At 47.7% G+C, this 25213-nt stretch overlaps 7 protein-coding genes across 7 annotated transcripts; 2 read left to right on the forward strand and 5 right to left on the reverse strand.

The window, feature by feature from the left end:
* Positions 1 to 806: 806 nt before the first annotated feature.
* On the forward strand, positions 807 to 2439 carry N7517_006976 (pyridoxal phosphate-dependent aminotransferase; the record flags this gene model as incomplete). The annotated part of the gene is made up of 4 exons (XM_056724706.1): positions 807 to 891; positions 953 to 1428; positions 1491 to 1776; positions 1838 to 2439. 4 exons carry the CDS (start codon positions 807 to 809, stop codon positions 2437 to 2439), a joined length of 1449 nt encoding a protein of 482 aa, XP_056580956.1.
* Positions 2440 to 8812: 6373 nt separating this feature from the next.
* On the reverse strand, positions 8813 to 9944 carry N7517_006977 (putative C2H2 finger domain protein; the record flags this gene model as incomplete). Its single annotated transcript, XM_056724707.1, has 4 exons — positions 8813 to 9446; positions 9505 to 9584; positions 9646 to 9837; positions 9891 to 9944. The coding sequence occupies 4 exons, from the start codon at positions 9942 to 9944 to the stop codon at positions 8813 to 8815; spliced, it is 960 nt and encodes a 319-aa protein (XP_056580957.1).
* Positions 9945 to 15201: 5257 nt separating this feature from the next.
* N7517_006978 (sucrase/ferredoxin-like domain-containing protein) lies at positions 15202 to 16418 on the reverse strand (the record flags this gene model as incomplete). The annotated part of the gene is made up of 2 exons (XM_056724708.1): positions 15202 to 15936; positions 16026 to 16418. 2 exons carry the CDS (start codon positions 16416 to 16418, stop codon positions 15202 to 15204), a joined length of 1128 nt encoding a protein of 375 aa, XP_056580958.1.
* A 247-nt stretch (positions 16419 to 16665) lies between these two features.
* N7517_006979 (DUF4129 domain-containing protein) lies at positions 16666 to 17913 on the reverse strand (the record flags this gene model as incomplete). The annotated part of the gene is made up of 1 exon (XM_056724709.1): positions 16666 to 17913. The coding sequence occupies one exon, from the start codon at positions 17911 to 17913 to the stop codon at positions 16666 to 16668; it is 1248 nt and encodes a 415-aa protein (XP_056580959.1).
* A 379-nt stretch (positions 17914 to 18292) lies between these two features.
* On the forward strand, positions 18293 to 19670 carry N7517_006980 (3-keto-steroid reductase; the record flags this gene model as incomplete). The annotated part of the gene is made up of 2 exons (XM_056724710.1): positions 18293 to 18360; positions 18416 to 19670. The coding sequence occupies 2 exons, from the start codon at positions 18293 to 18295 to the stop codon at positions 19668 to 19670; spliced, it is 1323 nt and encodes a 440-aa protein (XP_056580960.1).
* Positions 19671 to 20421: 751 nt separating this feature from the next.
* Positions 20422 to 21688, reverse strand: N7517_006981 (mannose-1-phosphate guanyltransferase; the record flags this gene model as incomplete). Its single annotated transcript, XM_056724711.1, has 4 exons — positions 20422 to 20441; positions 20496 to 21519; positions 21588 to 21631; positions 21682 to 21688. 4 exons carry the CDS (start codon positions 21686 to 21688, stop codon positions 20422 to 20424), a joined length of 1095 nt encoding a protein of 364 aa, XP_056580961.1.
* Positions 21689 to 22308: 620 nt separating this feature from the next.
* On the reverse strand, positions 22309 to 23352 carry N7517_006982 (uncharacterized protein; the record flags this gene model as incomplete). Its single annotated transcript, XM_056724712.1, has 1 exon — positions 22309 to 23352. One exon carries the CDS (start codon positions 23350 to 23352, stop codon positions 22309 to 22311), a length of 1044 nt encoding a protein of 347 aa, XP_056580962.1.
* Between the last annotated feature and the right edge of the window lie 1861 nt (positions 23353 to 25213).

Genomic DNA, 25213 nt, shown 5'->3' on the forward strand with positions numbered 1-25213 from the left:
CCGTCTTTTCCAACGTTTTGTGTCGTTTATGGCGCTCTCCTATCCTGACCCTCGTTCCAACTGGATTGGCTTGAAACTGCTGAGCAGCCGTTCTCGAGGGGAGATACTTCTTTTTCTATCTCCTTCTTCTTACTTTCAGCGAGCCACGCCGCAAACATGTAGTGTTTACGGCATGAATGATGTCCTGGTGACGAGGTGAAGGGATTGAAAGACGTCTCTGCATTTTGAATTTGCGTTTTTCCATTTTGGATTATCTCTTTTACTGATCTAGTATCTCAATGTCCACGAACGTACGAAGCTTCTATATGATGTATATGCCTGTTTTTTTTTTTTTTTTATGGGGTTTGCATGGAGTTATACAAAAGACCTTTTTTACATCCTATATAATCCGTATCCACTTACCTATCTGATCGGGATGCCGGTCGGATAGCCGAAATAATTCTTGGCATATTAAGCTACAAGCTTTATACAATATGTAGCTATATATGTATGTTTGTACGGTTATACGCATAGCTATATTTCTGATATTTGATAACCAAAATACTATATAGGAAATACCTCTATGCGCTATTAATGTATTGGACGCGGAGCGCCTGGCCTTGATGCCCGAAGGAATTATGGCAGAGTCGGTGATTTCGTCGAATCGTCGCCCAGTATTTGCTGGCAAGCGTCATCCTTTTAATAAAACCCGGGCTCGGTGTGAAAGTTGTTTATTATTATTTTTTTTTTCTTTGGCCTCTCCCACCCCCCCAACTCTTAACTCTTTTCCAAAAGGGTCAATATTTTATACAAAACAGTCGCCAAGAATGTCGTTCTCCGGACGCCGCCTGAGCATTCTGCGCCCATCTGATAGCCGCCGTTTCTCAACCACCAAGGAGCTGTCGGACAATGGTACGTGCATATGCGTTATCACATTTATCCTTCTGACTTTTCTGACTTATGAACCCTTCAGAAACCCGGTCAGAAACCCATCGGCAATTTCGAGCCGCTCACGAAGGTCACCGTCCCCACGCCGGTCTCGACGCTTCCCGTGCCTCCACCGGTGTTGTCTGGTGCACAGAACGAGCCTGTGAGCATGGCTACGCTGAGGATCCCACCGGCTGGGCCAACCTAGGCCAGGGAGCCCCCGAGGCCGACGACGAGATCGAGGGAAGTTTCCCTCGCCCGACTTCCATTCCCATCACCTCCGCTGCTCGTGAATACGGTCCGACCGCCGGTATCAAGCCATTGCGCGCCGCCGTCGCTCGTCTGTATAACGACCACTACCGGCAGGGCAAGGAGAGCCAGTACACCTGGGAGAATGTCTGCATTGTTCCCGGTGGCCGCGCCGGCCTGATTCGCATTGCTGCCATCTTGGGCAACTCGTACCTGTCATTCCCCATTCCCGATTACTCTGCGTACTCGGAGATGTTGACTCTGTTCAAGAACGTGCGTTATCGGAAGAGCTGAGCTGAGCTGAGGTGTGTTCCCGTTTACTGATTCTCCTGCAGATTGCTCCCATCCCCCTCCCTCTCTCAAAGGATGACCACTACCGCATCCACCCCAACAAGATCGCCGAGGAAATCGCCCGTGGCACCCAGGTGCTGCTGACCTCCAATCCTCGTAACCCCACAGGCCACTTCATGCCGCGAGATGAGCTGGTGGAAATCCAGGACCTCTGCCGTGACCGCGCGACTCTTATCCTGGATGAGTTCTACGGCGGATACAACTATACAACGGGCTGCGACGGATCGACGATCAGCGGTGCCGAAAACGTTGTTGACGTGAACAAGGATGGTACGATATCCACACCCCCAGAACCAAGGTATGTACATGACCAAGCTAACGCGAACCATAGACGTTCTCTTGATCGACGGACTCACCAAGCGCTTCCGACTTCCCGGCTGGCGAATTGCGTGGGTGGTTGGCCCCAAAGAATTCGTCGATGCTCTCGGCTCCGCAGGCTCGTACCTCGATGGCGGCGCAAACGTGCCGTTCCAAGAAGCCGCGATCCCGATGCTGGAGCCCGATCTGGTGCGCACCGAGATGAAGGCGCTGCAAGCCCACTTTATGGAGAAGCGCGACTACGTCCTGAAGCGTCTGTACGATATCGGCTTCCGTGTTCAGGACGTCCCCGGGGCGACCTTCTATATCTGGCTCGATCTGACTTCGCTCGACCCGCCCCTGCCTCCTCAGGCTAACATCTCGGACGGCCTGAACTTCTTCAATGCCCTGCTGAGCGAGAAGGTCATTGTGGTTCCTGGTATCTTCTTTGACTTGAACCCGGCGAAGCGTCGTGATCTCTTCGACAGCCCATGCCACCACTTCGTCCGTCTGAGCTACGGACCTAAGATGGATGTGTTGAAGATGGGTCTCGATGGCATTGAGCGTGTTGTTAATCGTGCACGTGAGACGGGTGTGTCAAAGTGGGAGGATGAGGTTGCTGTTTCGGATGATTAGACCTTTCGCATCTTGATACCTGGGACGTTTGGTCTGATCTAGAGTTGGGTTGTTGTCAGGCTGTGCCTGGCAAGCATCTTGGCTGAGACTTAGCGTAATAGACTGCATTATCGCATTTTTTTTATATTGCTTATCTGGCTTACTATCTAGGCTGCTAGCTGAGAAGAAGTGTCTTATAGAAGTAGAAAGGCTTAGAGATGATGGATTGACTCTGCATGCACCCCCTAGATCAAAGTATTCTATCTGCATACTTCCAAACTGCGTCTTGTCTTACTGATCAAATAGCCATACATAACATAACGGAACACGAGGCCACTATTGCATACGTACCTGCATGAAGTACTCATATCACCCAACTACCTGCTCGTGTGTTCCAGGCAGCCAAAAACCAGACATCAGCCGGGAGGAGGGGTGGCCAATATCGCAACGCCCCAGTGTCCTTCCACTCAACCTCGGCCAAAATACCATTCGCCATGTGCCCATCTCGCCGACATCCTGATTGACTACGGAGTGAGCCCTAGAAAGGAAGTATATAGTACATTGCCCCAGTTCCCCCAGTCAAGCCACAAGCAGTGCCCCCGTTTCCCGTTCCCGAATAGTCCAGGGAAACCTCCGGTCAGCCTTCGCCTCGGAAATCGACTGACACCTTGCCAGGATGGCTATTCCTAGATAGGCACGTACATGGTACAACGTACACCGTGCCATACATAGACCTGGCATCTTTGTCAAGGCTGGATGGCGTCGCACAAAAGGCTTATAAACGCAGCCGTTACCATGTCATACACCCGTGAGACCCTCGAGATCAACGGATGTTCCTGGGTATACTGTAAGTTATACATTAATTTGCTTGGATATGGATTTGTACACTTCCCCAGGCAGTGTGGGGATATAGGAAAAGAAATGGACCATTGACAAGGGTCGCAGGTGTCTTTTTCGTCTAAAGTTTCCCGATGCGGCTTAGGGGCTATTATATGCCTGGGGCATCATTTTGAGGTAGCAGAGTGAAAGAGAAAGCCCTGCAAGGACTACTGACCTATAGCGATCGTATTATTACAGAACCGATGATTTGCTTTTGGACTCGTTTGGCTCATACACTAAGTAGAAATTGAAATGACTATGTGTTCCCAGTGTACGGAGGATATTTGTATAACAGTTCCAATTCAACATGTACTCCGGTACTGCCACTTGGGCAGATACCAGGACCATTACGTGACACAGAATAAAAGGAACGGTATAAAACGAACCAAGATCACATCGATCTGACTAGACTCTATATGGAGTTCGACACACAGGTCAACCTTGGAACTCCCAGGGGTGGGGAAATAAGCAGCTGTCTCTCGCGCCCGACCCTTGGATGGCACGTATCTTAGCGCGACGCAAGAACCGAGAACCAGAAAAAGTGATATTGATTGTAGCAGAATTCTCTATGTATCTCCACGGCTCGCTCAAAGATGCCGCTGATCGATGGAGCTCCCAAGGAAAGGCGATACCGTACGATCTAGACCAGACATTCACAGTTTGAGAAGTGGGACCACTTCCAAGGGAGATCTTTGGTCGTATTAGGCCTCATAATGCGAGACGACCCTGAAATTTCATGAGTCAGGGACTCTTAACTCTGGCCTTTCCATATTGGTATGTCATATAGAGTTCTAAGCTTGAAGGTCCATATAATTCCCGTGCCATGTGGGAAGGGCGAGAACAATTCAAGGTTTGAGGTTTCTCCACTGCTCGCCAATAGCCGAGCGGTAATTTGGTTCCAATGTTGGTTTTCTGGTTTTTGTTTTCTGTTTTCCTGTTTCTGTTTTTGTTTTTTTTTTTCTGGTTTGAAAAAAAGAAAAACCCAAAGTTCAAAGAAAGTTTGAGATCGGCCTGAGCCGCAACACAATTCGAGCTAGAACCGTGTTTCCTCTCTCTTGAATCCGTCGATCGCTCGTACACAAGTTGCCATTAGAGGTTGGACCCATCTTTCCAAGTCTTCAAACATTGTACTCCGTACAGGGTTATGTACTGCTTTGTTTCGGAAATGATTTCGAAGCGAAATCATTGGATAAAAACCCCGTGATCTGAGATTTGCGCGTCCTCTGCCCCATTCCACAAAGCTTGTTTCCTATGCCTCTCTCCGGGAAGATCGGGCTAGTCTCAACGGAATGGGTCGAAGCGTTGAGGTTGAGGGCTGTTACATATACAATGGAAAGATTACTGATCCACTTCCCTTTTGACTCTCTTTTCTTTTTCCCGATGTAGATTGTGCATGTCTTGACGGGGACCACATGGAACCAGAATCTAGCTGGCTAAGAGGTGAGGTTTCCAAGAGATAGTCTTTGACATGTTACATTGTGGATTCATGCCAAGCATATCATTTTTCTTGAATTTTGCCTTGGCATATACATGTATATTATTCATAGAATTGTCTTAATATGCACCTGTACATACTATACTTAATGTACCATGGAACCAAAATACAGGTACCGGGATCTCAGTGGACCTTCGGGAACGGTCCATAGCGCACTCCGCAATGTCATACAAATGTATTATGACAATACAATACCCATTACCCCCGATGCTCCCGAAAGGCCCAAGCTCCTAGAAACTCAAAGCTGGTTTCTTCTAATATATAGATTACTTGTAGATCATTTGATAGGTTTAGAATAGCCGTAGTAAATTGACAGGGATGTTCTCGAATTGCATACTCCTTTAGGAGCCCTAGTAATTACTAGACTCAGGCTCAGGTCCCCACCTCGCGTTAAAGCCGGCAAGCTATACGGCGTCTACAGGAAATAACGTAATGCCTTAACTCCGATACGACATGGTCATGTTCTGTGTCGTCATATTCTCTCAGAAAGTCTCTCCATACATTAGGCAAAGGCTCTAATGCACACCGCATGGAGTACAGGGAATATCCATGATAAATTCTCTACAGTGTTTTTTTCCCCGCCTGGCTATTCTAGCCATATTATCTCTGGCCATTCACACGGGGAAGTCTTCTGCGGGTCCACTCATCCTCCTGATGCCCCTTAGATCACCGTTGGAAAGTATCCCCACACCGACTCTTGAAGCGCCCGGTAGGGATCTCGTAGACCTTAGGTACTCCGTACTATGCTGTATATTATAATGAGTATGTAAAACAGCCTTTAAACAATTCATATGCAAGTGGAAATAACGAAATAATTGCAGCTCTTCCAAGCCTAGCTGTTTTGTTTCTGCCTTCCTATTTCTCTCTCTACTCCGGTATTGCACTTGTTGCAACATGGAAATGAACTTAAATTATTGCAAGTTTCGAAAATAGCTGCATGCAGCTTCGACGTCTCGTATCCTTGGTGTCCATCTAATGGGTTTTATTGGTACATAACCACCCCCTGGGCGTCAATAGGCCCAAGAACCCTGATGCGACTAGAAGGGCTTGGCTTGGGGGCCAGAAATATCAGCCTTCGCAGAATGCAAGGCATTCTCCGATCGTGAATCGTCTCTTGATTTCCTTGGATGTTTTATCGAGTTTGCGTCTATGGGGTACTCCTTATCATGCCCATGCATATACGCGGTCCAATCACCGTCCCGCAAGACCAATTTGTGTTTTGGTTTCATTTCCATCCCGACGCCTTCTGATACATTGGCAAGTGGCTAGATTCGAGTCCCAAGGAAGAATGTATAGCCCGATGCCTGCATGGCAGTAGCTTCCCCGTGCCCAATCTTAAAACTCTCTACTCCGTACGGATTACGAAGTACGGAATGCAGAAGCGGAGGCCGCGCAAGACAAACTGACCAGTGCCATTCTAGCGAAGAGACTATCGCCCAAAGTCTATATTGGCAGGAAGTCATTGTCTATGGAGTATGGAGTACAGCATATTATACTGCATGGCGGCTCGAAAGTTGGCCCGTCGCAAGCGCCACTTGATTTACCGGATCAGAGGGAAATAGTATAATTAGGATCGGTCTAATTAAAGTCCCGGTTGTCGGCGAAGCGAAGCAAGAGATGGAAGCGAAATTGAAATAGAGTGTCGAAACATCCTGCCCTCAACGATTGGAGGTATATCAACCCCATTTTCAAGGCTAACGCATACGGCCCAGTTTGCACGCAATTTGTGACTTGCATGTGGGGGGCTCCATTAAAACAGGCCCTAAAGTAATATGAGGCTTTTGTTCCCACTTCCATAGTGCGCAGGTACAGTGATATTGAGATACCAGTCCGCTGGGAAAAGGGCCGACAGCACCGACAGGCCGGGTCTTCCGAGGTGTGTCCAGTTATCCTCCGGTGTTTTCCTGAAAATAAATTGGTTGATCCTTCTGGAGGCGGGATCTACCGGCCCTTTGATATTTCATCCGCATTCACTTTCTCTCCACTCTTGACGGGTTTGGCAATCATCCCCTGTATGGATCTGCGTCGAAAGTTAGCGGTGTCACTCGGCAGGCCTTGGCCGCAAGTCCGGAGTCTCCGCGTTATACTTTTTTTTTTTGAAGGGAAAGAAATTCCCGCGAAACAAGCGTCGAAAAGCAGAATAATATCATAAAATCAAAACAACCGTTTCTATTTCAAATCGGAAATGGTATCCGCTTCACTTTTGATACCCTCAAAGAATATAGGCTGCAGGTGTCAGTGAAGTAGAACCTTGGAAGTATACAGAGTAGGGTACGGAGTAATCAAGCCAGTAATAGGTCTGCATTCTACGGAGTATTGATGGAGGATACCTCTAGACTCGTTCTAATTTTCTTTTTATTTCCATTTGATTTGAGCATGGATGTTTGAGTTAAAACTACTCCGTACTCCAGGAATATTTCCCCTCCTATTGCTCAATTCTTACTGGCTAGATCCTATATTTCATAAAGGGATCCTTAACATGTACCTTGTACCTTAGAACCAAGCCCGTATACACAATCAAACAAACCTACACAATACCCCAGAAGGCGTAGTGGTGTCTCACAAAGTTCTCCAGAGGCGGCAGACCCTTGATGAAAAGAGAGCCAAAAAAGTCTCTGTTTGCCACAAGGCCCTTCCAGGGCCATGTACACTGACCAAGTACTCCGTAACCCCCACGGACTTGGGGCGTTTGATTTGCTACTAGTGGCGATGTGTTTTAGCCAGAGTGCAACATTCCTGCTACCTTAGATCAACCGTTATGTACTCAATAATATGCAGAACAGGAACCTAGTCCATATTGGTGGACTAACCTAGTAGAGATCCCTACTGGGATAATCCACCAGGATTTGTCTAGGTACTAGGCATGGCAAAAAAAACAAATTGCTGTTGCATCGGGAACTCGGGAAGAGAAGGCGAAAGACACCCTAGAACCCGACTCGAATGTGCTCCGTATATTATTATGATTTTGGGGATTGTCAGATTATCCAATGAATTATACTGTAAATAGTTATATAAATAGTAAATAATTGCCCAGATAGCTCTCTAAAGTGTCAGCATTGGGAAGCCAAAATAATAAATATTAATTAATACATAATAATGAATATTGCTTTAGACCCCATTCTAGAAAGGCAAGCGAGAACGAGGGCGCGAATTAAAAAAACCGCGCTGTCTTTGTTAGCGAGACAGGGTTGCGCTGCTAGAATTTCCCTTGGCTCTTAGCTCTCCTTGGCTTTTTCGACTAGAACTCCGAGGAGTAGAAAAATGGGGCCACCGTGTATAACTCCAGCGGAAAGAAAAAAAAAAAAAAAGAAAGATACATAAAATTATGGAGGAGAAATTGAAACGAAAAAGCCACGAGTCATGTAGGCCAAGCAATTTATTTATTTTCGGACCGTATGCCAATATAGGCATGGTATGACATTTTATGAACTAGAGAGATAATATGCGCAGACAAGGATGTGGGATACGGGAATAGACTAAGAGGAGGAAAGTAAATATACGGAGTAGAAGAAATTTGATTCAAAAGGCTAGGTCTTTGGGGCCAATTAGAGTGGAGTTTCCATCGCAGTAATATTCCTAGAAAGCACTAGTCGCGAGAAAGGGAATGGCTGATATATCATGGGCACTATCGGAATGACCATTTGGTAAAAGAAATTCTTCGGGATATGAAAATAGACCAATCCTCGCAGAGATAGGGAATATAACAAGGGAATTAAAAAAGAGAAAAAAGAAAAAACATATCCCATGTCCAGGTATCAAAACAAGATCGCCAAGAAGGGAAACACCGTTGCCTCCGTTTAAAATGACAATATATAGAAGAAATAACATAATATCGCAAAGGGGGAATCCATAATAAAAGCGCCCAGAAATCTGGAAATGGAGCATAGATAGGAAAGAGCCAATATAGAACCACAGAAAAAAACATGCCTGATTCGCAAACCAAAGAAGGGCCAGAAAGCAGAAAAGTCGTAACGGGCATTAAACACGCATTGGGTCCACAAATTTAGGTGTAATCCGCTCTTAGCCTACTCCCAGAAAACCCCAGTCAGTCCCCTCCGCTTGATTCAAGAGCCGGGAGGCTGGGGGCTTGTACGCATAGTTTGGGTTGTATGAAACCATCATTGGCTGCTCGGGTGGCAGTTGATGGCCTTGAAAAGGCGGCTGTTGGTATTGTTCTGGGATGTAGTTGGTGCGTGGGCTTGCGTCATACCGTGGTTGCATCATTTGCAAGTATTGTTGGTGCTGTTGGTGCTGTTGGTGCTGCTGCTGCTGTTGCTGCTGTTGATGTTGTTGTTGCTGTTGCGGATGTTGGTGTGGATGCGCATGGTGTTGCGGGTGTGGCTGTTGAGCGTGTGGCATATTTACCGGAGAGGTCACAGGTACATTCTGGGACACGATCGGAGGGGCAACTTCGTGAACCGGTACAGTGCCCATGGGCACACTCTGGGGCGAGTAATACTCATGACTTGGTGTCGCCGATTGAGGGTAATAAGGTTGCTGGGCGAGCATGTACTGCTCACTAGGGACTGAGACCGACACAGGCGTTTGGTGGTAAGAGTGCTCGGAGGTCGCATCTTCCGAGGATGGCCGGGTCAAACTCCCTGGAGGGTGAGAGCGGTGTTGGTGTTTGGTGAGAGTGGTCTTGCGACAGAAACTGCAATTTCAATAAGACAATTAGATAGTGCTTCGACTATTTCCACCAAAGTACTTACCTCCGTTCGCATGTAGGCTCATGGCATATGTATGGCCGCTTACCAGTGTGGATTCGGCGATGGCGGGCCAGACTCGATGACTATATGAGATCAGTAAATGCGCAACTATCCCAAATTCCCAAAAAAACAACAAGTCCTTACATCTGAGAATGCCTTCTGACAGCCTTCATGGTCACAAACGTGGGGCTTTTCGCCCGTGTGAGTCCTCGAATGTACGGTCAAGGCACTGCGCTGAATAAAGCTCTTGTTGCAGTCCTTTACGGTGCAATGATACGGCCGCTCATTGGTATGAATGCGATAATGGCGACAAAGATCTGACTTGCGATTGAAAGACTATAAATTATCAGGTTAGGATGGAAAGGATTTGAGAGAGCTGAAGCACCCACCTTTCCACAATGATCCCATGAGCAGTTAAAGTCGCGCCCGCTACCTGGAGCCATGGTTGCAAACTGAAAGAGAAGATTTGGGAATCCAAGACAAAAGGGGGGGAAGAGGGGAAGAACGTAAGCGCATATGCGCAGAAAAGAAAAGAAAAAGTAGCTCAGGCTGGATGGGCCGGGATGTTGCGAATCCAAAGCATAATATAAGAGGGGGATATATACGATAAAGATCAAAAGATAAAGAGGGGGGAGCCTCAAGTATTAAAAGTAATTTAATATATAGCTTTTGAAGGGGGTAAAAAAAAAACGGCGCGGATGGGACCGTAGATATTATTTATTTATATTTTTAGTTAATGGAATAATATATCTTTTTTTTTATACTTATTATTTTTTGCGAAGGTACCAGGTACCTACCTTTTCATTTTTAGTATGGAATATATACACCTATCAGAGACCTTCTAAATATTCTACATGTAGACACTCTTTCCTCTCAATCGTACCACATCAGAAAACCGTCTAATACCCAAGGTAATATATTCCAAGGTTGACAGTAAGTTTAACTCTTTATGAAAATGGAAATTGCGATAGCCCATTGAAAAATAGAAACCCCCACATTACCAGCTTATTTACCACTCCACCTGGACCTGGATAAGATGCTAGACTGGACTGGGAATAGAATGATACCGTATATAATACACTGTATGTGACCCCGTATCTTGAATAAACTTCCCAGTCTGGCCCCCTTTAATAACACTGTCTAGTCTACTATACTAGTATATACAATTTACAATGTAAAGGGTTCCTTGCCAAGTTAAAGGATAATATCACTATTCTTGGATAATCACTATTCTCGGATAAGGCACGTAAATTCGGATCAAAAGATTCTCGAACATAATTAGGCCAAGCCACCTTAGCCGCGGCCGAACTACTCCGATCTAGTTTTAAAATGAGAGAGAAAGGTCACTAACGCTAAAAACGATCTTCTCCGGGAAGCAAATGAAGTGAAGATTATAACCAATTTCCCCTCGGAGAACCCTAGTCTAGAATTTCTCTATTAATACTGTCTCTTCCAAACCAAAAAAAAAAAAAAAAAGGCCGAAATATGGCATAAAACTTGGAGTCAAGAAAACCCAAGTTAATGGAGAAACAACTGCAAGGGATAACTTATGACGCGGCATCTGCACCAACGGCGATAACTCGGATTCTATCCCGATGGATCAGGTACCCCAGCTCATCCCGCTTGTCCACCCCGAACAGCCCCAAGGCTTCGGGTCCCATTTCCTTAAGGTTGGGGCTGTTCCCGTCTCTCCACTTCTAAATTATATCAATGTTCTCAGGGAATGCTCTCAATCTCATAGAATTTTATTGGGTGCAGAGTGTGTGCCCTGGTTCATGAAGGGGTTCTCTTCACCGTACCTCCGTATAGCGCACATCAATCATTATAATTGCTTTTTATCGGCGCACCGGGAGTCGATCACTGGGCTTCAAACTTCCAGGTAGAGAAACGAATGGCTATTACTTGCTTTACTATCCACATCTTGGCTCTAAAAATTCCGGTGGCAAACCAGATCAAAGATTAAGCAGATAGCCTGTCACCTCGTCACAAGGTGCGTCGGGTAGCCTCGGTTGGCCCGGGAGGGTTCGATTGTCAATAGGCTCAAAGGTGTCGCAAGAAGCTTCGATCTTCGTGCAACGTATGCGGTGAGGATTACAGGCAGAGATATGCCAGAGCGGGTTAGATCTCTCATGAAATGAAAAGTAAACCGAAACAAAAATAGAAGCTGGGGCGATTTTTGGTAAACTGCTGAACGTGGCAACCCACTCGCGGTCATCTTAACAGTGGCGATCTTCTGATCCTATAACCTTATTACGCCGGAGGAATGACAGACGCCTTGTGGCTTCTCTTTTCTTTTTCTCATTTCGTGATCGACAAATATTACAACCTAGGTATGGGAAAAGAAGTGTCCAGACCAATAGTTCTACACTCATGATATATCCGGATCTTGATGATGCACGCAGTGTACGAGGCAAAGCATGTGCGGGTTTGAGGACCCACACGAATTCCCTATTAGGAGTACTGGATGCAGCCCGCCTCAGCCATTGAGGTAATCGAACATAACAGAATCAACTAAAAGATGATTATTTAAACTAATGTTTGGAATAAAAACTATATATTACTTGAAAGATGGTGGTAAAGACGAATGTAGATGAACCCCCCCCAAAAAAGGCTACTATATATTGTATGGTGTACGGACTGTACAGCTTGCACAGCCCATCATCATTTCCTGAAAGGTCCAGACTTGCAGACGAGCTTGGGTCCACATTAGAACCCTTTGAAAGGAAATTCCGTCAACAAAAGATTAAAGTCTCCACCGATCAGCCCCTAAGAGATAAACTGCGACTATCGTTGAGCCTGTCGGTCATCGGTTCTCTAGATGCACGCTAGATGAATTGGTAATCGCTTAGCCGAGCTACAATATAGGCGTATGCTTATCAGGTACGGCACAGCATGCATGTTCTACTTGAGGCACATATACATATTTATACATATTCTACTGCGAAATCAGGCGGCTGGCGAGCTTGACGCGGAAGCAAGAGAAAACCAAAAACCGGTGTGCATGCAAAGAAATGAGGCACCAGTCAAATATGTATACCCAAGAGCCTGGTCTTTGGATTCTTTGTTTTCACGGACTAATTTCATTTGTGGAGTGAATCCTCCGGATAGGGACGGGCACTTTTGGGGGCCATATCATATTCGATAGCGGAATAAAGGTCCACCATGTTTAGAATCCACCGTCTTGTTATAAGGAAAATCCACGCAGAAAGGGAGTCAAAAAGCCGTTCAAAAGCTGTAAGCTGCATGAGCACGCAAGGACAATGGCTTTCAGGATAAAGTTTAAGAGAATCAGTTTCCCTTTTTTCCCCCATTTGCTCATTTTCTACTATTGAGATGATGCTCTAAGAAGCTCTGACTACCCCGCATTTTGTTTCATCTTGGCGATTCAGAGTTGATATGACGCTGTTGAGCTCTTTGATTTGACCCATGTAAGACCCCTCTTGGGCTAAGCCACTGACAGTATTAGGAGGTAATGGGTTGTATACGAGGGAAATCTTATTTAATGTATCCTGTACAAAAAAAGGGAATTTATGTGAAAAGAATATGCGGATCGGAGATATCTCACATCCATGGCGATCATTCATACCATGTGAAGTGCCGACACAAGTTATGTTGTACATCAAAAACATAAACCCCTGGGTGAAATTTCCTGGCAACAGGAGCTCCAAACAACTATCCTCCACATGTCTCGAAAAGCCACTAAATTAATCTCCGACGCGCGCATGGCGACGCACTAATAGGAGAAGCTCGTTGGGCTGCTATCCCCCACTCTGGAATCAAAGGAAGCCCAGAAGCTAAAGTGGACTCTGTTTCGCCAATCTGGCTATTGACCCCGGGAGCCTTTTCACCGAGAGATGGTATAAAAGTGATATCATCTTTTTCTCCCAAGTAGGTTGTATACAATGTCCATGGGTATTGGCGAACGGTTAAGGATCTACAACATATGATAATCTCTCCCCAGTAGAATCAGACCGGAAATAATTACGGAGTAGTACTCTGTTTCTAATTGGGATCATTCTCCGCCATATTTCATTCTCTTACTCTCTCGTTGCGCGAATGTCGGTCAACAATCGGGGTTTGCTCTCCTATCAGCACCAAACGATACCTTACCGGCTAGGATCTTGGGACTAAGGGCGAACAGCCACAAATTGACCCCTTGCAGTTATTTTGACTCCCAGTTACAAATTCTAAAAAAATCACCAAATGTTGGTTCTGAAGACCAACGATAGAAGAGAGGAATGTGATCAAATCATCAAAACTTAGCCCAAGCCCCTATCACAGCTGACAGCAAAGTTAATATTTTTGTTACGCCTCCTTACTGAAAACCCGGGGTTCTCTTGCCATAAAAGACATCACCTCCGAGCTCATATCTGGTAAGACAACTGTATACGCAATATAGAAAGAGATAGAGAAATGACGTCTTGGAGTTAATTCCCTCCCCCGCAAAAAACCGCAGTACAAAAATCCCGCATCCACCATTTTCCCGATTTCTGTGCAAGGGGGGGCCGTTGATAAACGCAACACGAGGGACGTTGGCTCCTCTATTTTGTGCAATCACCGTCTCATGTTACTTTCAAACAAGCCCGGTGGAGCCTAGAGAAGAAAGAGAGCCCGAGGGCTGAGGGATAGCGGCTGGAAGGCTTGGCTTTCAGAGCTGCATACCCTTACTAGTCATCTGATGTTATTGCTCATTCGAGGGTATGACGTTTTCCCGTGGATTTCTAAGGTCTCGGCCGTCGGGTACGCATGCACGCCTTGCTGCAACTAACATATATGGACAGTCGATAGGGCTTGCGTAATTTGAGATATAGTGCTGAACTAGTAGAGAACCGGCAGATGTATGAGTATTTCAAAGCCATCTGATTTGTATACCCAAATGTACCCATATATACACTAATCTGAGTAAAATTGAGCACGCCCCACAGGTCCCACAGGGCTCCCGAGGTCCACGGGTCGTTCTATGCATTACATAAGCATCGCTTGGAGCCAAGGTTCAGGTCAGCCCCGGATCCGGCCGGAGATCTTATATTACATAAACTCGAGGACTTCCAAATTTGGAAGGTGTCAGTGCGCCGATCCACATCATCTCCTATATATGCCGTTTGTATCCGAAGCAGGAGATCCAGCAATCCAGTGACAAGGCTTCAATATGCAGGGCTGCATTGATAGTCTGGCTTCTGTCATTTAGCAAACATACTGACATTGCAGTCAACTCTGTATTGTACATGTCCGGGGCACGCGAAAAGCAGCTCTATATGACCACCGAGATTGCTTGTCAATGGTATAATTTCCATTTGCTGGAAGCGTATGGTCGTAGTCAAGTACGAACGACGTCTATATCAAACAACACAGCTCTAGGCCTGTCTCAGATGATTACATTATGTAGATATGTAGTTTGCGAAAAAGTTGCACGGGATATATCAAAAGGATGACGATGAGTTTAGTTCAAATACAATGGTCAACACTACATATATCGTGTTTTATTACTATATTTTTGGGAACCATAAGAGAGTTACCAGTAATAGCAACTTGTTCTTATAGACAGAGATCAGATTTTGGCAGTGAAAACACAAATGAGATATATCAGGTAACCCAATAGGTATCAACCCAGCATAGTAATATGTCCGTAAGATACCTTACTATATATCCACTCTACAAACTCCAAAATCCCAACCAACCCAACCCAGCCCAACTTGAACTTTACCAACTCGTCAGCCCGCGCTCACGATCAAACCCAGCCCGCAACTGCTTCCCAGGCTTGAGCAACTTGCCCTGCAAGACAGTATACCGAATAATGTTCTCACACTCCTCCGGCCGCACACGCGCCAACCAGATCCCCTGCGCAGCACCCTCATCCTCGACCTGCCCCTCCACATCCGCAGGAGCATCGCGCTTGTACCACTCAAAGTCCCGGCGGCGGTACACAATCACATTGGCAGAGTACTTGTGCCCACCCACATGGCTAATGAAGTAGATACCCACACCGCCAGGCCGCTGGTCATCCATGTCACGGTACAGACCGAGCGGGCGCAGGTGGCGCTCGAATTCGCGGCGGAGCAGGGGCGCCGATTGCCCGCAGCGTGCATCGCGCGTCCGTTGCGAGCAGAGCAAGATTACTGCTGCGTGCGGGCAGGGGTGAGACTTGAGGGATGTGGCGATTGATGTTGTGGATGGGTGTGGGAGCTCTGATGTTTGCGTGGGGTTCTGGTCTGCCTCTGCCGGTTGCTCCGGTTGGGGTGGGATTGCACCTAGTGGCGTTGTTGTTGTCAGGGACCGGTTGATGAAGTTCTCAATCAGATCTGGGACTAGCTGTGGGGTGACGTGCTCGACGACGGTGAAGCTCGGCAGCAGGAGGATGTTTGTTGGCTGTTTGCCCGCGTCGGCCATGTGGTATTCGTCCGGGACGGGCATGTTTGATGCTGACAGTTTGAGCCGCTGTGGGAAGTTTCAAAGCTGTTGTTAGCTTCTCTCTGTGTACATTGGTTTGGGCAGGTAAAGAGGGATGGTGGTGGATATTATCTTACCCCGTTGCTCGGCTCCAGTCCTCCCTTCTCAATGGCTTCCATGACGCTCCCTTTCTCGTCGGCCACATCTCTCACCCAATCTGACTTGCCCGTTGCGACAAGCATATGCGTCGCCCATCCATTGACCTGTCCATATAGTTCGTCTTCTTGATCGACATCGAATTTGGCGGGGTATTTGGTTGTGCATGTTGCGCAGTCGTGCAGGCAGTCTTCGCCGTCTACCGCCGGATCGACATTTTCGAAGAGCTTGTCGCTCGACGAGATTGTTTGAAACCCCTCTGCGGCGAGAGCATTGTCGCCCACAGCGTCGGTGGTGATATCGGTCTTGGAGGAGGCAAGAGAGACGTTGGAGGAGCTAAAAAGGGAGGAAGTCCCTCGGCGGAAGAGATGCATTGTTACAGGATATGGGTATCTTCTTCAACAGTGCGAGAAAGGAAAAGATGTGCCAGTTTGGCCTCGTGTTATTATGACGCCTTCGTCAAATGATAAATTGATCTTATCAATCATTTTGCAGGTTTTGCCAAGGAACCGGAATGTTTTCCGCCTGACTAAAGTCCACCCCCACTCCAGGGCTTGTCGCAATTGGATGTCCAAATGGCGTTGCTCTACAATACATATACAGGGTATGAATGTAATATTATCACTGCCTACGTCCAGCGTAGTCAATTGTATACGGCAAATCTGTTGGATCTCGTGGCTGCGTCAGGCGAATCACACTGCCTCCCGAACTGCCAGATCCGCCCGATGCCACGCGTCGTAGAGACCTCGTAGAAGGTGTGTGAAAAGGGCTTCGCGCCGCATAGTATGCACTGTCTGTTGACAATTCCGAAGCGGGACTTTGCATTGCGGGCGCAGTGCCATACCCGGACTGGGTCTCCCAGGTAGACGCATTCGAGGGGCGAAGGCTGTTACTCCGCATGGACCCTTGAGTCCCATCGTAACCATAAGTTCCCACGGTATCTGTTTCTCCCTCTTCATCCGAGGGCCCGATGGCAGATTCGCTATAGGCTCGTCGGTAGCTAGCGCTGTCGCGAATTTCATCCAGGATCGGTGGTGCAAGGGATGTCATTCCTCTTAGGATTTCTGCAAAGAGGTGCATCAGGTCGCGGAATTCCGCCTCGTGTAGATCGCGCGGCGAAAACCGGGCTCGTTCGTACAACGCAAGGAAATCTGCACCGAGTTCTGGCGGATCGATGGCTCCGAGGGACGTCAGATGGCGGATATATTCTCTTAGACCCATTGAGGCAGGACGTTGCAATACTTCCACAACACGGGTATCCGGGAGAGAGTGTGTCGTAAGGTCGCCTGACGGATCGAAGGGGTATGGGGGCGCAAGCGATAATGAATCGGCAGGGGCAAGAGAGACAGCTTTGGCTTCAATCAAGCTGGGGAGCTCCTGTATGACTGTACGATATGGTAGATCCGGTAAATCTGGCGAATCAGGCGAAGACCAGCCGGGGTGCTCGACATAGCCCCATGGAGGTCGTTCGGGGTCAATGAGAAGCGGTCTATAGTTTTGGAAGTTGTCCTCGTCGGTGGAGATGTCGCGGGGGCGAGCTTGATACGCGATGACAGCGCTACGGACGAGGCCTTCCTTCACTAGTCGCCTAACGCTCTTGCTCACATCTTCCTTTTCCACGGGGATCCAGGCTTTGGGTATGCCGGTGAGCGCACTCCTATTCGTGTAGATGCGCGTCGCATAGATGAGGGCCGCAATGATAAAAGTTATCACATATGCGCCGATAATGAAAAAGACGTTGGTAAATCGGTTCGTCTCGTAGCATTGGTAGATGGCGTCCGCTGGTGTGAGGATGATGAGGCAGAAGAGGATGATGGCGAAGAAGAAGAATCCGGTTGTGTTGAGAAAGCGCTCAAGTCTGACTGCCATGGCTTCCCGTGTGTCGACTAGGCGACATTTGGGTGAGATTTAGCGGATCTCAGCCATGAAGTGTGAGGAGCGAGTATGACGGGGAACAACATCTACGATTCCGATAAGGATAAGATTTAGAGTAGGGCACGTGATTTGTGTGGCATAGGTAATTTCCCGTTCGGTGGATTGTCGACAACAGACATCGCCAGTGCTCACCTCAAGGGTATTCCTTTCGTTACAGACGGAGCAGATTGTCGTTTACCTTATTTGTTGCGACAACAAGCAACATTCTCTCCAGCCTCAGTCAACTTCAATTGCTGGACGTCTTATCACATAACCCCTATCTCCGATATCAAAAAAAAGTGCCGAGTCAACAAACTCACTGGAGCAACAAGCTATGGATCAGGTCAATCCCGTTAGCGAGCAGCAAAATATGCTGTACATTCTGGTTACAGGAGCCAACAGGTACGAAATACAACCATTTAATTCAATTTTATATACTAACTTGGACCATCCCTAGCGGTCTCGGATTCTCTATATGCTGCCGTCTTGCCGACGAGTTCCTCTCCTCCCACTCAGAATCTGAATCTCTCACTATAATATTCACAACTCGAAGCGCGCGCAAAGCCCAAGACACAATTCGCAGACTAGAAACACACCTAAAATCAACCTCCCCCTCCGCATCTGCCGCGGCGCGCGTCCACTTCGTCTCAGAGAGTGTCGACCTCGGCGATCTCCGCTCAGTGCGCGAGCTTTCCCGCAAGCTAGTCCACACCCTCCCCCGACTCGATTCGATAGTTCTCAACGCTGGACTGGGCGGCTGGTCTGGCATCAACTGGCCCAGGGCCATTTGGGATGTATGCACAGATCTCCTCCACGCAGTTACCTGGCCATCCTACAAGCTCGCACCAACGGGCGTTTTAACGAGCAAGCAAACAAAGACGGAAGAAGAGCCCGCACTCGGAGCGGTCTTTTGTGCAAATGTCTTCGGGCACTATATGCTGGCGCACAACGTGGCTCCGCTGCTGAAGCGGGCGCGCACCAACGGCCCCGGGCGTGTGGTCTGGGTCTCCAGTCTCGAGGCGACTTGGAACTTTTTCAAGGTCGATGATATCCAGGGACTGCGCACTGATGCGCCATACGAGTCTTCTAAGGCACTCACTGATATCCTCGCGCTGACTTCCAATCTACCGAGTACCGCCCCTTGGGCGGTTGAGAGCTTCTTGCAGTCCGAGACGGAGCTTGACACCCATGCTATCCACACAGATACCCCCGACGCGACCCCGCGCATGTATCTCTCTCACCCTGGTATTTGCGCCACGTCAATCATCCCGCTTATTCTTCCCCTTGCGTGGGCAATGATTGCTACTTTCTGGGCTGCGAGAATGCTGGGTTCGCCCTGGCATCCATTGTCTACTTACCTCGGCGCTTGTGCTCCGGTGTTCCTCGCACTGGCATCGCAGGCTGACGTGGAGGCTGCTGAAGAACCTTACCACCGGGCCGGTGGTGGTAGAGCAAAATGGGGCTCGTCTTCCGGGCGTCTTGGAATTGAAAGTGCGGTTTCTACCGAGGTCGATGGCTGGGGACATGGAGGTGTTGTCGGCACTCCTGTTGTTGAGGCTGATCGACTTCGGCGTCGTAAGCGCGGCGCGGAAGATCTTACCAAGGAAAAGAGGGAAGAGTTCGAAGAACTTGGACGCCAGTGCTGGAAGCAGATGGAGGAATTGAGAATTCAATGGGATGAGATCCTGGATAAAGCTGAGGCTCGTTCTTAGATGGCCTGTAGGCAAAGAACGGCATCATCAAAGACTCACATATCCTTAAGTCTCTGCTTCGGCCTCTTGCTGTTTGACTGATTCGAAGCATAACAGCTTCAATACGTAACTATCCCCAAACTATATGTAATATTCCTTGTATAATACTTCTACGAATACACCTGATATGAAACACCTGAAGAATCGTGTTGAAGACCAACTGAACTTGCATATTTTTTTCTTTTGCGAATTCTGCCTCCCATTATTTACATCAACAGAACCAGCCCCACGCCCATGTTCTCATTAAAACGGATATGGCATGAATTCCTTGCCCACCAATTGCCAGAAAACCAGCTGTGATAAAGAAAAAATTGAAAAAAAAAATTGTAATGAAAGCAGGTGGCCAAACGCAAGGGAGCGGGGATGTAGTGACGAAACCCTCAATATGTAGCACTAAAACGGGGGTAACTTCAAGGATAAACGTAGAAAAACAAGACTAAAAGGGGTTATTTCTTGCAAAACAGCCGAAGTCGCACGCTTTCACCATCTAGGTTTCTGAGTGCATCAATCGGACGAAAGGAAGGAAGTTGCGAGGGCGATGAACCGTCACGGAAGAAAGGCAAGCCGGCAACAGAAGAGAAGACAACGCAGTAAACGACTCCGGTTCTATGCATCAAGGAGGGCGGGATGGAGGTATCGGCACGAGAGTTGAAGGGAGGTATTTCAAAAGGCATAGCGACGTGAAGGAAGAGGGGGAAAGTAGGAAAGGGGATTACATGATGATCGCGGGAACTGTATAAATTGATTAGTATATGTTGGTGGCGATCGGTAGAAACCAAGACTTACCATCAATGTTTTGCTTGATGCTCTTGTGGGGCAGAATCGAGCCACCGTTGACATACACCTCGTCGGCGATGGTAACATCGTCGCCGAGAACAGTCACGTTCTCTAGACGCGCCCAGCGACCAACAGAGCTGTTCCAGCCAACAATGGTGGACTTGATCCAAGCATGATCCTTGACCTTGCAGTTCTCCATCACGACGCAGCGCTGAAGACGGACACCATCGCCAATGACGACGTTGGGACCAATAACCACGTTGGGACCAATACGGCAGTTCTTGCCGATCGTGGCGGACGGGTCAACCATGACATTTCCGCCGTACACGTAGGGTTCTGTGTGAGGGGCAAGCATCTTGGGGTTGCGCTTGGCCAGGGAGGTCAGGTACAAGCAAGTACCGGTGAGGAAATCCTTGGGCTGGCCGACATCCATCCAGAAGCCCTCGAGATCGTAGGAGTGGAGCTGGCCCTCCTTACAGATGGCGGGGAAGGTCTCCTGCTCGATGGAGGTCGGGCGGAGCTCAATGCGCTTGAGAACACTGGGGTTCAGAATGTAGATACCGGCGTTGATCCGGTTGCCAACGAATTCGACGGGTTTCTCGACGAAGCGGTCGATGCGTGAGGCATGGTTGGGCTTGTGAACGACGACACCGTACTTGGAGGGCTCGTCCACCTTGGTGACGACAATGGTACCCTCATCACCGTGGCTTCTGTGGAAGTCGGCGAGCTGCTTGAAGGGGTAGTCGCAAATAACATCCGAATTGAGCACGAAGAATGGTGCATCGTCCTTTCCGAGGATTCCCTCCGCTAGCTTGAGCGGGCCAGCCGTGCCCAGCGGTTCGGACTCGACGGAGAACTCAATGTTGACTCCATATTCCTCCTCGTACTTCTTGAGGGCTGCGACCATCACATCTGGGCGGTAGTTGACGGCAAGAACGATATCAGTAACACCCGCAGCAGCCAAGCTCTCGACCTGGTGCAAGATCATGGGCCGGTTTCCGAACTCCACCAACGGCTTAGGAAGGGTGAGGGTCTAGATCAATTGATAGCATTAGCATTGCCAAGTAGAGAAGCCAAAGAAAAAAAATAAGGGAGATTTACCAGAGGACGCAGACGAGTTCCGAAACCTCCAACAAGAATAAGAGCTGTAGAGGGGTTAGCGGGGAAAATAGAAAGCAATGAATATACCACATACCCTTCATGATGAATTGAATTGAAAAGAAAATGTAAAAATTAGAGAAAGATTAGAGGCTAGGAGAAACAAAAGGAGAGAGACTCTCTGTTATTTAGGGAACACCTGGCCGTTGATGGATTTATTTTCGTCCAAGTGGGGGCACGTGAGTGGCGGTGATTGGAGGGGGCTCTGTTTGCGGGAAAAAGGGGGCCATATACTTCAACTTGGAAAGTTGTTGATGAAGATGTTTTGGGATGTTTTTCTTTTTTTTTTTCTTTTCGCATTTGAATGTCATTTCAAGATTGTATGAAGATTATATTTCAAGTTCACATTCTTTCAAATACGTGGATAGCTCTGACGCATGAAGTCTTCGATCTCCTGAGGTCACCCTAGTTCAGCCATCCCCGGCCAATATGTCCAATGCTATTGCATGAATTCTACCGGATGCAGATGGCGTCCCCCGCGAAACTAACCTTCATTTTACGATGGTCATGAGATGTCGCCCCTGAAACTTAAGTGTTGGTTTTTTTTTTTGGTGGGTATTTCGCCTCTCTCGTCTCAGATACAATATTAAACACTTTATGGACTCCATATCTATCAAGCTTATATTTTATAGCAAAACATTAAAGTATTAAAGTATTAAAGCAATTATTGCGTGTCCGGAGGTAGTCCACGTGGATGAGACATTCCAGCTGAATCCGTCACAAATCGAAGCATCCAGTTCCGTACTCTGCGAGCTTTCAGGGCCGGCTGATCGTCATGAGAGCTACCTTCTGGAATTCTGCCCTGATAAAATCCAACCGCATCCGTAACATCCACCGGTTGTCGATGCAAAAGCTCAACCGTAGTCATCCCTCGACGAAGACTCTGTCCGTATACCCGATCTTGGAATGTACTGAGCCCGACGGTTCGGAGCAAAATGATGTCGCGGGGTCGAAGGGACGCCAGCGATCGACCCAGATCCGCTTCATTGTTCTTGGCAGCGGTCGGCTTCTCCGGCTTGAGCCAAAAATTGACTGCAAACCCAGCCCTTGTCTCGTCTCCAACGACAAGCTCGATAAGGTCCAATTCAGTTTTCCATTGTCGTGTTACTATCTGACGTGGGGGATGCACGGCCAGCACCCCCACGATCATATTCACCGTCATTGTTTGCGGTGCGATGGACTGGATATACCTGGCCGTAGGAAGGTCTTGCAAATTGCTGAGGGGTCCAGGGATATGGAGGATGCGAGGTGGCCGTGGGGTGTCTGGTTTTTCCAACCCCGTAGAGCTATCCAACAAGCTATCCAACACACTGTCCTCGCCCAAACTGCTCTCCTGCGTGGAATCTGCCACATACACATCTGAGCCAGCTACCTCGGAGGTTTCGTGGATGGCAAAAGAATGATCGTAGAATTGAAGAATCGAATCTTCTGGATGTCCTGGCGCATCTGTCGCAACAGCCAGTTGATGCGAGATGAAAAAGGCTGGATCCTCATAGCATTGGAAAGAGTCATAATTATCACCTAGCTTATCGCCTGATGGTGACCGTAACACTCTCCATCTTACAGGTTGATCCAGGGATAGCTGTTGTTCCGGGCTTTTAGTATCCTCGTAAAATGGAGGTATGGCCGTGTTGAGAAGCTCGTCTGTGTCCCAGTTCAGACTTGCTGGCAATGGAGCCCCTACCAAGAAGATATTTTTTCGAGGCATATCTGCATTAGAGGGCAGAACAGGTCAAGGGGAGCTCTTGTCCTTGAGAAAGAGCGTAGGCCGGAAGGTCCCTAAAGCCATTGAGCGAGGGGCTGTCACAGGGTCATTTTGAGAGGGCCAAGAAGGCTCAAAACGTAGACGTCAAGACGTTGAAATTCGTAAAGATCGGGCGCGAACCTTGGAACCATGGGCAGTCAAACGTTGACAGGTGTACCTGGCCCTTCCCAGCTACCCGTATGCTACCATTTTGCTCTGTCACGTCACTGAGGATACAAGGTTATACATGTGTAGAAAATTTGTATGTATATTTGAAGCATTTCTCGCATTTTTCTACCGTCTACCTATAAACCTAAGCATTACTATACACACACCCATTTAAACTACTTCTAGACTAGCGCTTCTTGTCCAGCATTCCCACGTAATTGTGTAAATTAATATGGTATTTCCTTAATAAATGACACACTTATCACATGACCTTTTCCAACATCAGCCATAGGGTAAGTCATTGATAATATAACGTATTCGGTAACCGAGCTGGTACAAAACCCATTTCGTCGTAAGGAAAAGGTATATAAGTCCGCGAAGAGCTCCTTTCAACAATAAAACCCCCCTTAACGCGATTGAAATCCCCGTGCAATGAATTCTAGCCACCCAGGTCTGTGAACCAGTCGCGTCTTTTATACGACAATACCAGCCTCCAAGAAGTGTTTAGGGGTACACTAGAGAGTCGCGAGTCTTGTCGAGATTTACCCCTTCCACCCCGTACCCCGTACCGGACAAGCCTCCAGAATGACTACCCTTTTGCCCCGCGGATATCGTTCCGCCACCGAACACTGTTTCGACGAAGAACAAGCCGAAGCTATTGTTCGAACCACCGCCTACCACCGCAGAGACTACTGTCTATCTATTATCTGGTTCTCCCCCCGTGAATACGTCGATATTCGCCCGTCAATAGCAACGCCCTTTCAGCGGATATCAAATGTTGGAGCCGGCTCCCTCGACCGGCTACCCCTCGAGCTCTTATTTGACATATTGTACCGTCTGGATATACATTCTCTGTTCAAATTTCGACAAATAAACCTCCGATCAAGACAAATGGTAGATTCTCTCCAGCAGTATCAGAGAGTAGTCTCTTATAGACTGAACCTCTTCTATGCTTTATTACGAACACGACTTGCCATCCACATTTCTCTACTCGACTTTTACAACGCATTATGTACTAAAGCATGCAATTTTTGCGGCGAATTCGGCGGGTTTATATCCCTCCTAATTTGGAAGAGGTGCTGTTTTAATTGCCTCTAGTGGTCTTCGGAAACCCAAGTGCGGACTCTCGCCTCAGTCCGAAAGCGTTTCGCATGACCAAAGCCGAATTAGATCAACTAAGATCATTTAAGGCCTTACCTAGAATATACTCGATGAATGAATCTGTACAAAATTCCCGTATTACGATCGTTTCTCTCTATCAGGCCACTTTGGCTTACAGACGGCAACCGCCTAGACTTCCGCAAGCCCAACCAGCGGGCTTAAACCGAAATAAAAAAATCAACTTCATAGGGTCGTGTGCACTTCCTTATTACGACAAACAGACTTGTAGAGTGGAACGCGGGATTTCGTGTGCTGGGTGTCAACTTGGTATTGAAAAAGGTATTATCGGCACTAGGGGCACGAAATGGGGATATGAGGCTCGAGACAAAGTGTATGCGCAAGACAGCTTTTTGGAGCATTTTCAGTGGTGTGAACAGGCACAGCTCCTATGGAGATCGAGTGGCGAGGGTAAAAACCGGCCACCCGAGCTACCTGTGTCTGCTCGGACAGGAGGCTACTTTCGAAGAAGAGAATGACCTTCATATAGAGCCCATTT

This window comes from Penicillium concentricum, assembly GCF_028827145.1.
Source record: "Penicillium concentricum strain IBT 3081 chromosome Unknown utg000002l_segment0_segment0, whole genome shotgun sequence".
In the NCBI taxonomy this organism is placed as follows: domain Eukaryota; kingdom Fungi; phylum Ascomycota; class Eurotiomycetes; order Eurotiales; family Aspergillaceae; genus Penicillium; species Penicillium concentricum.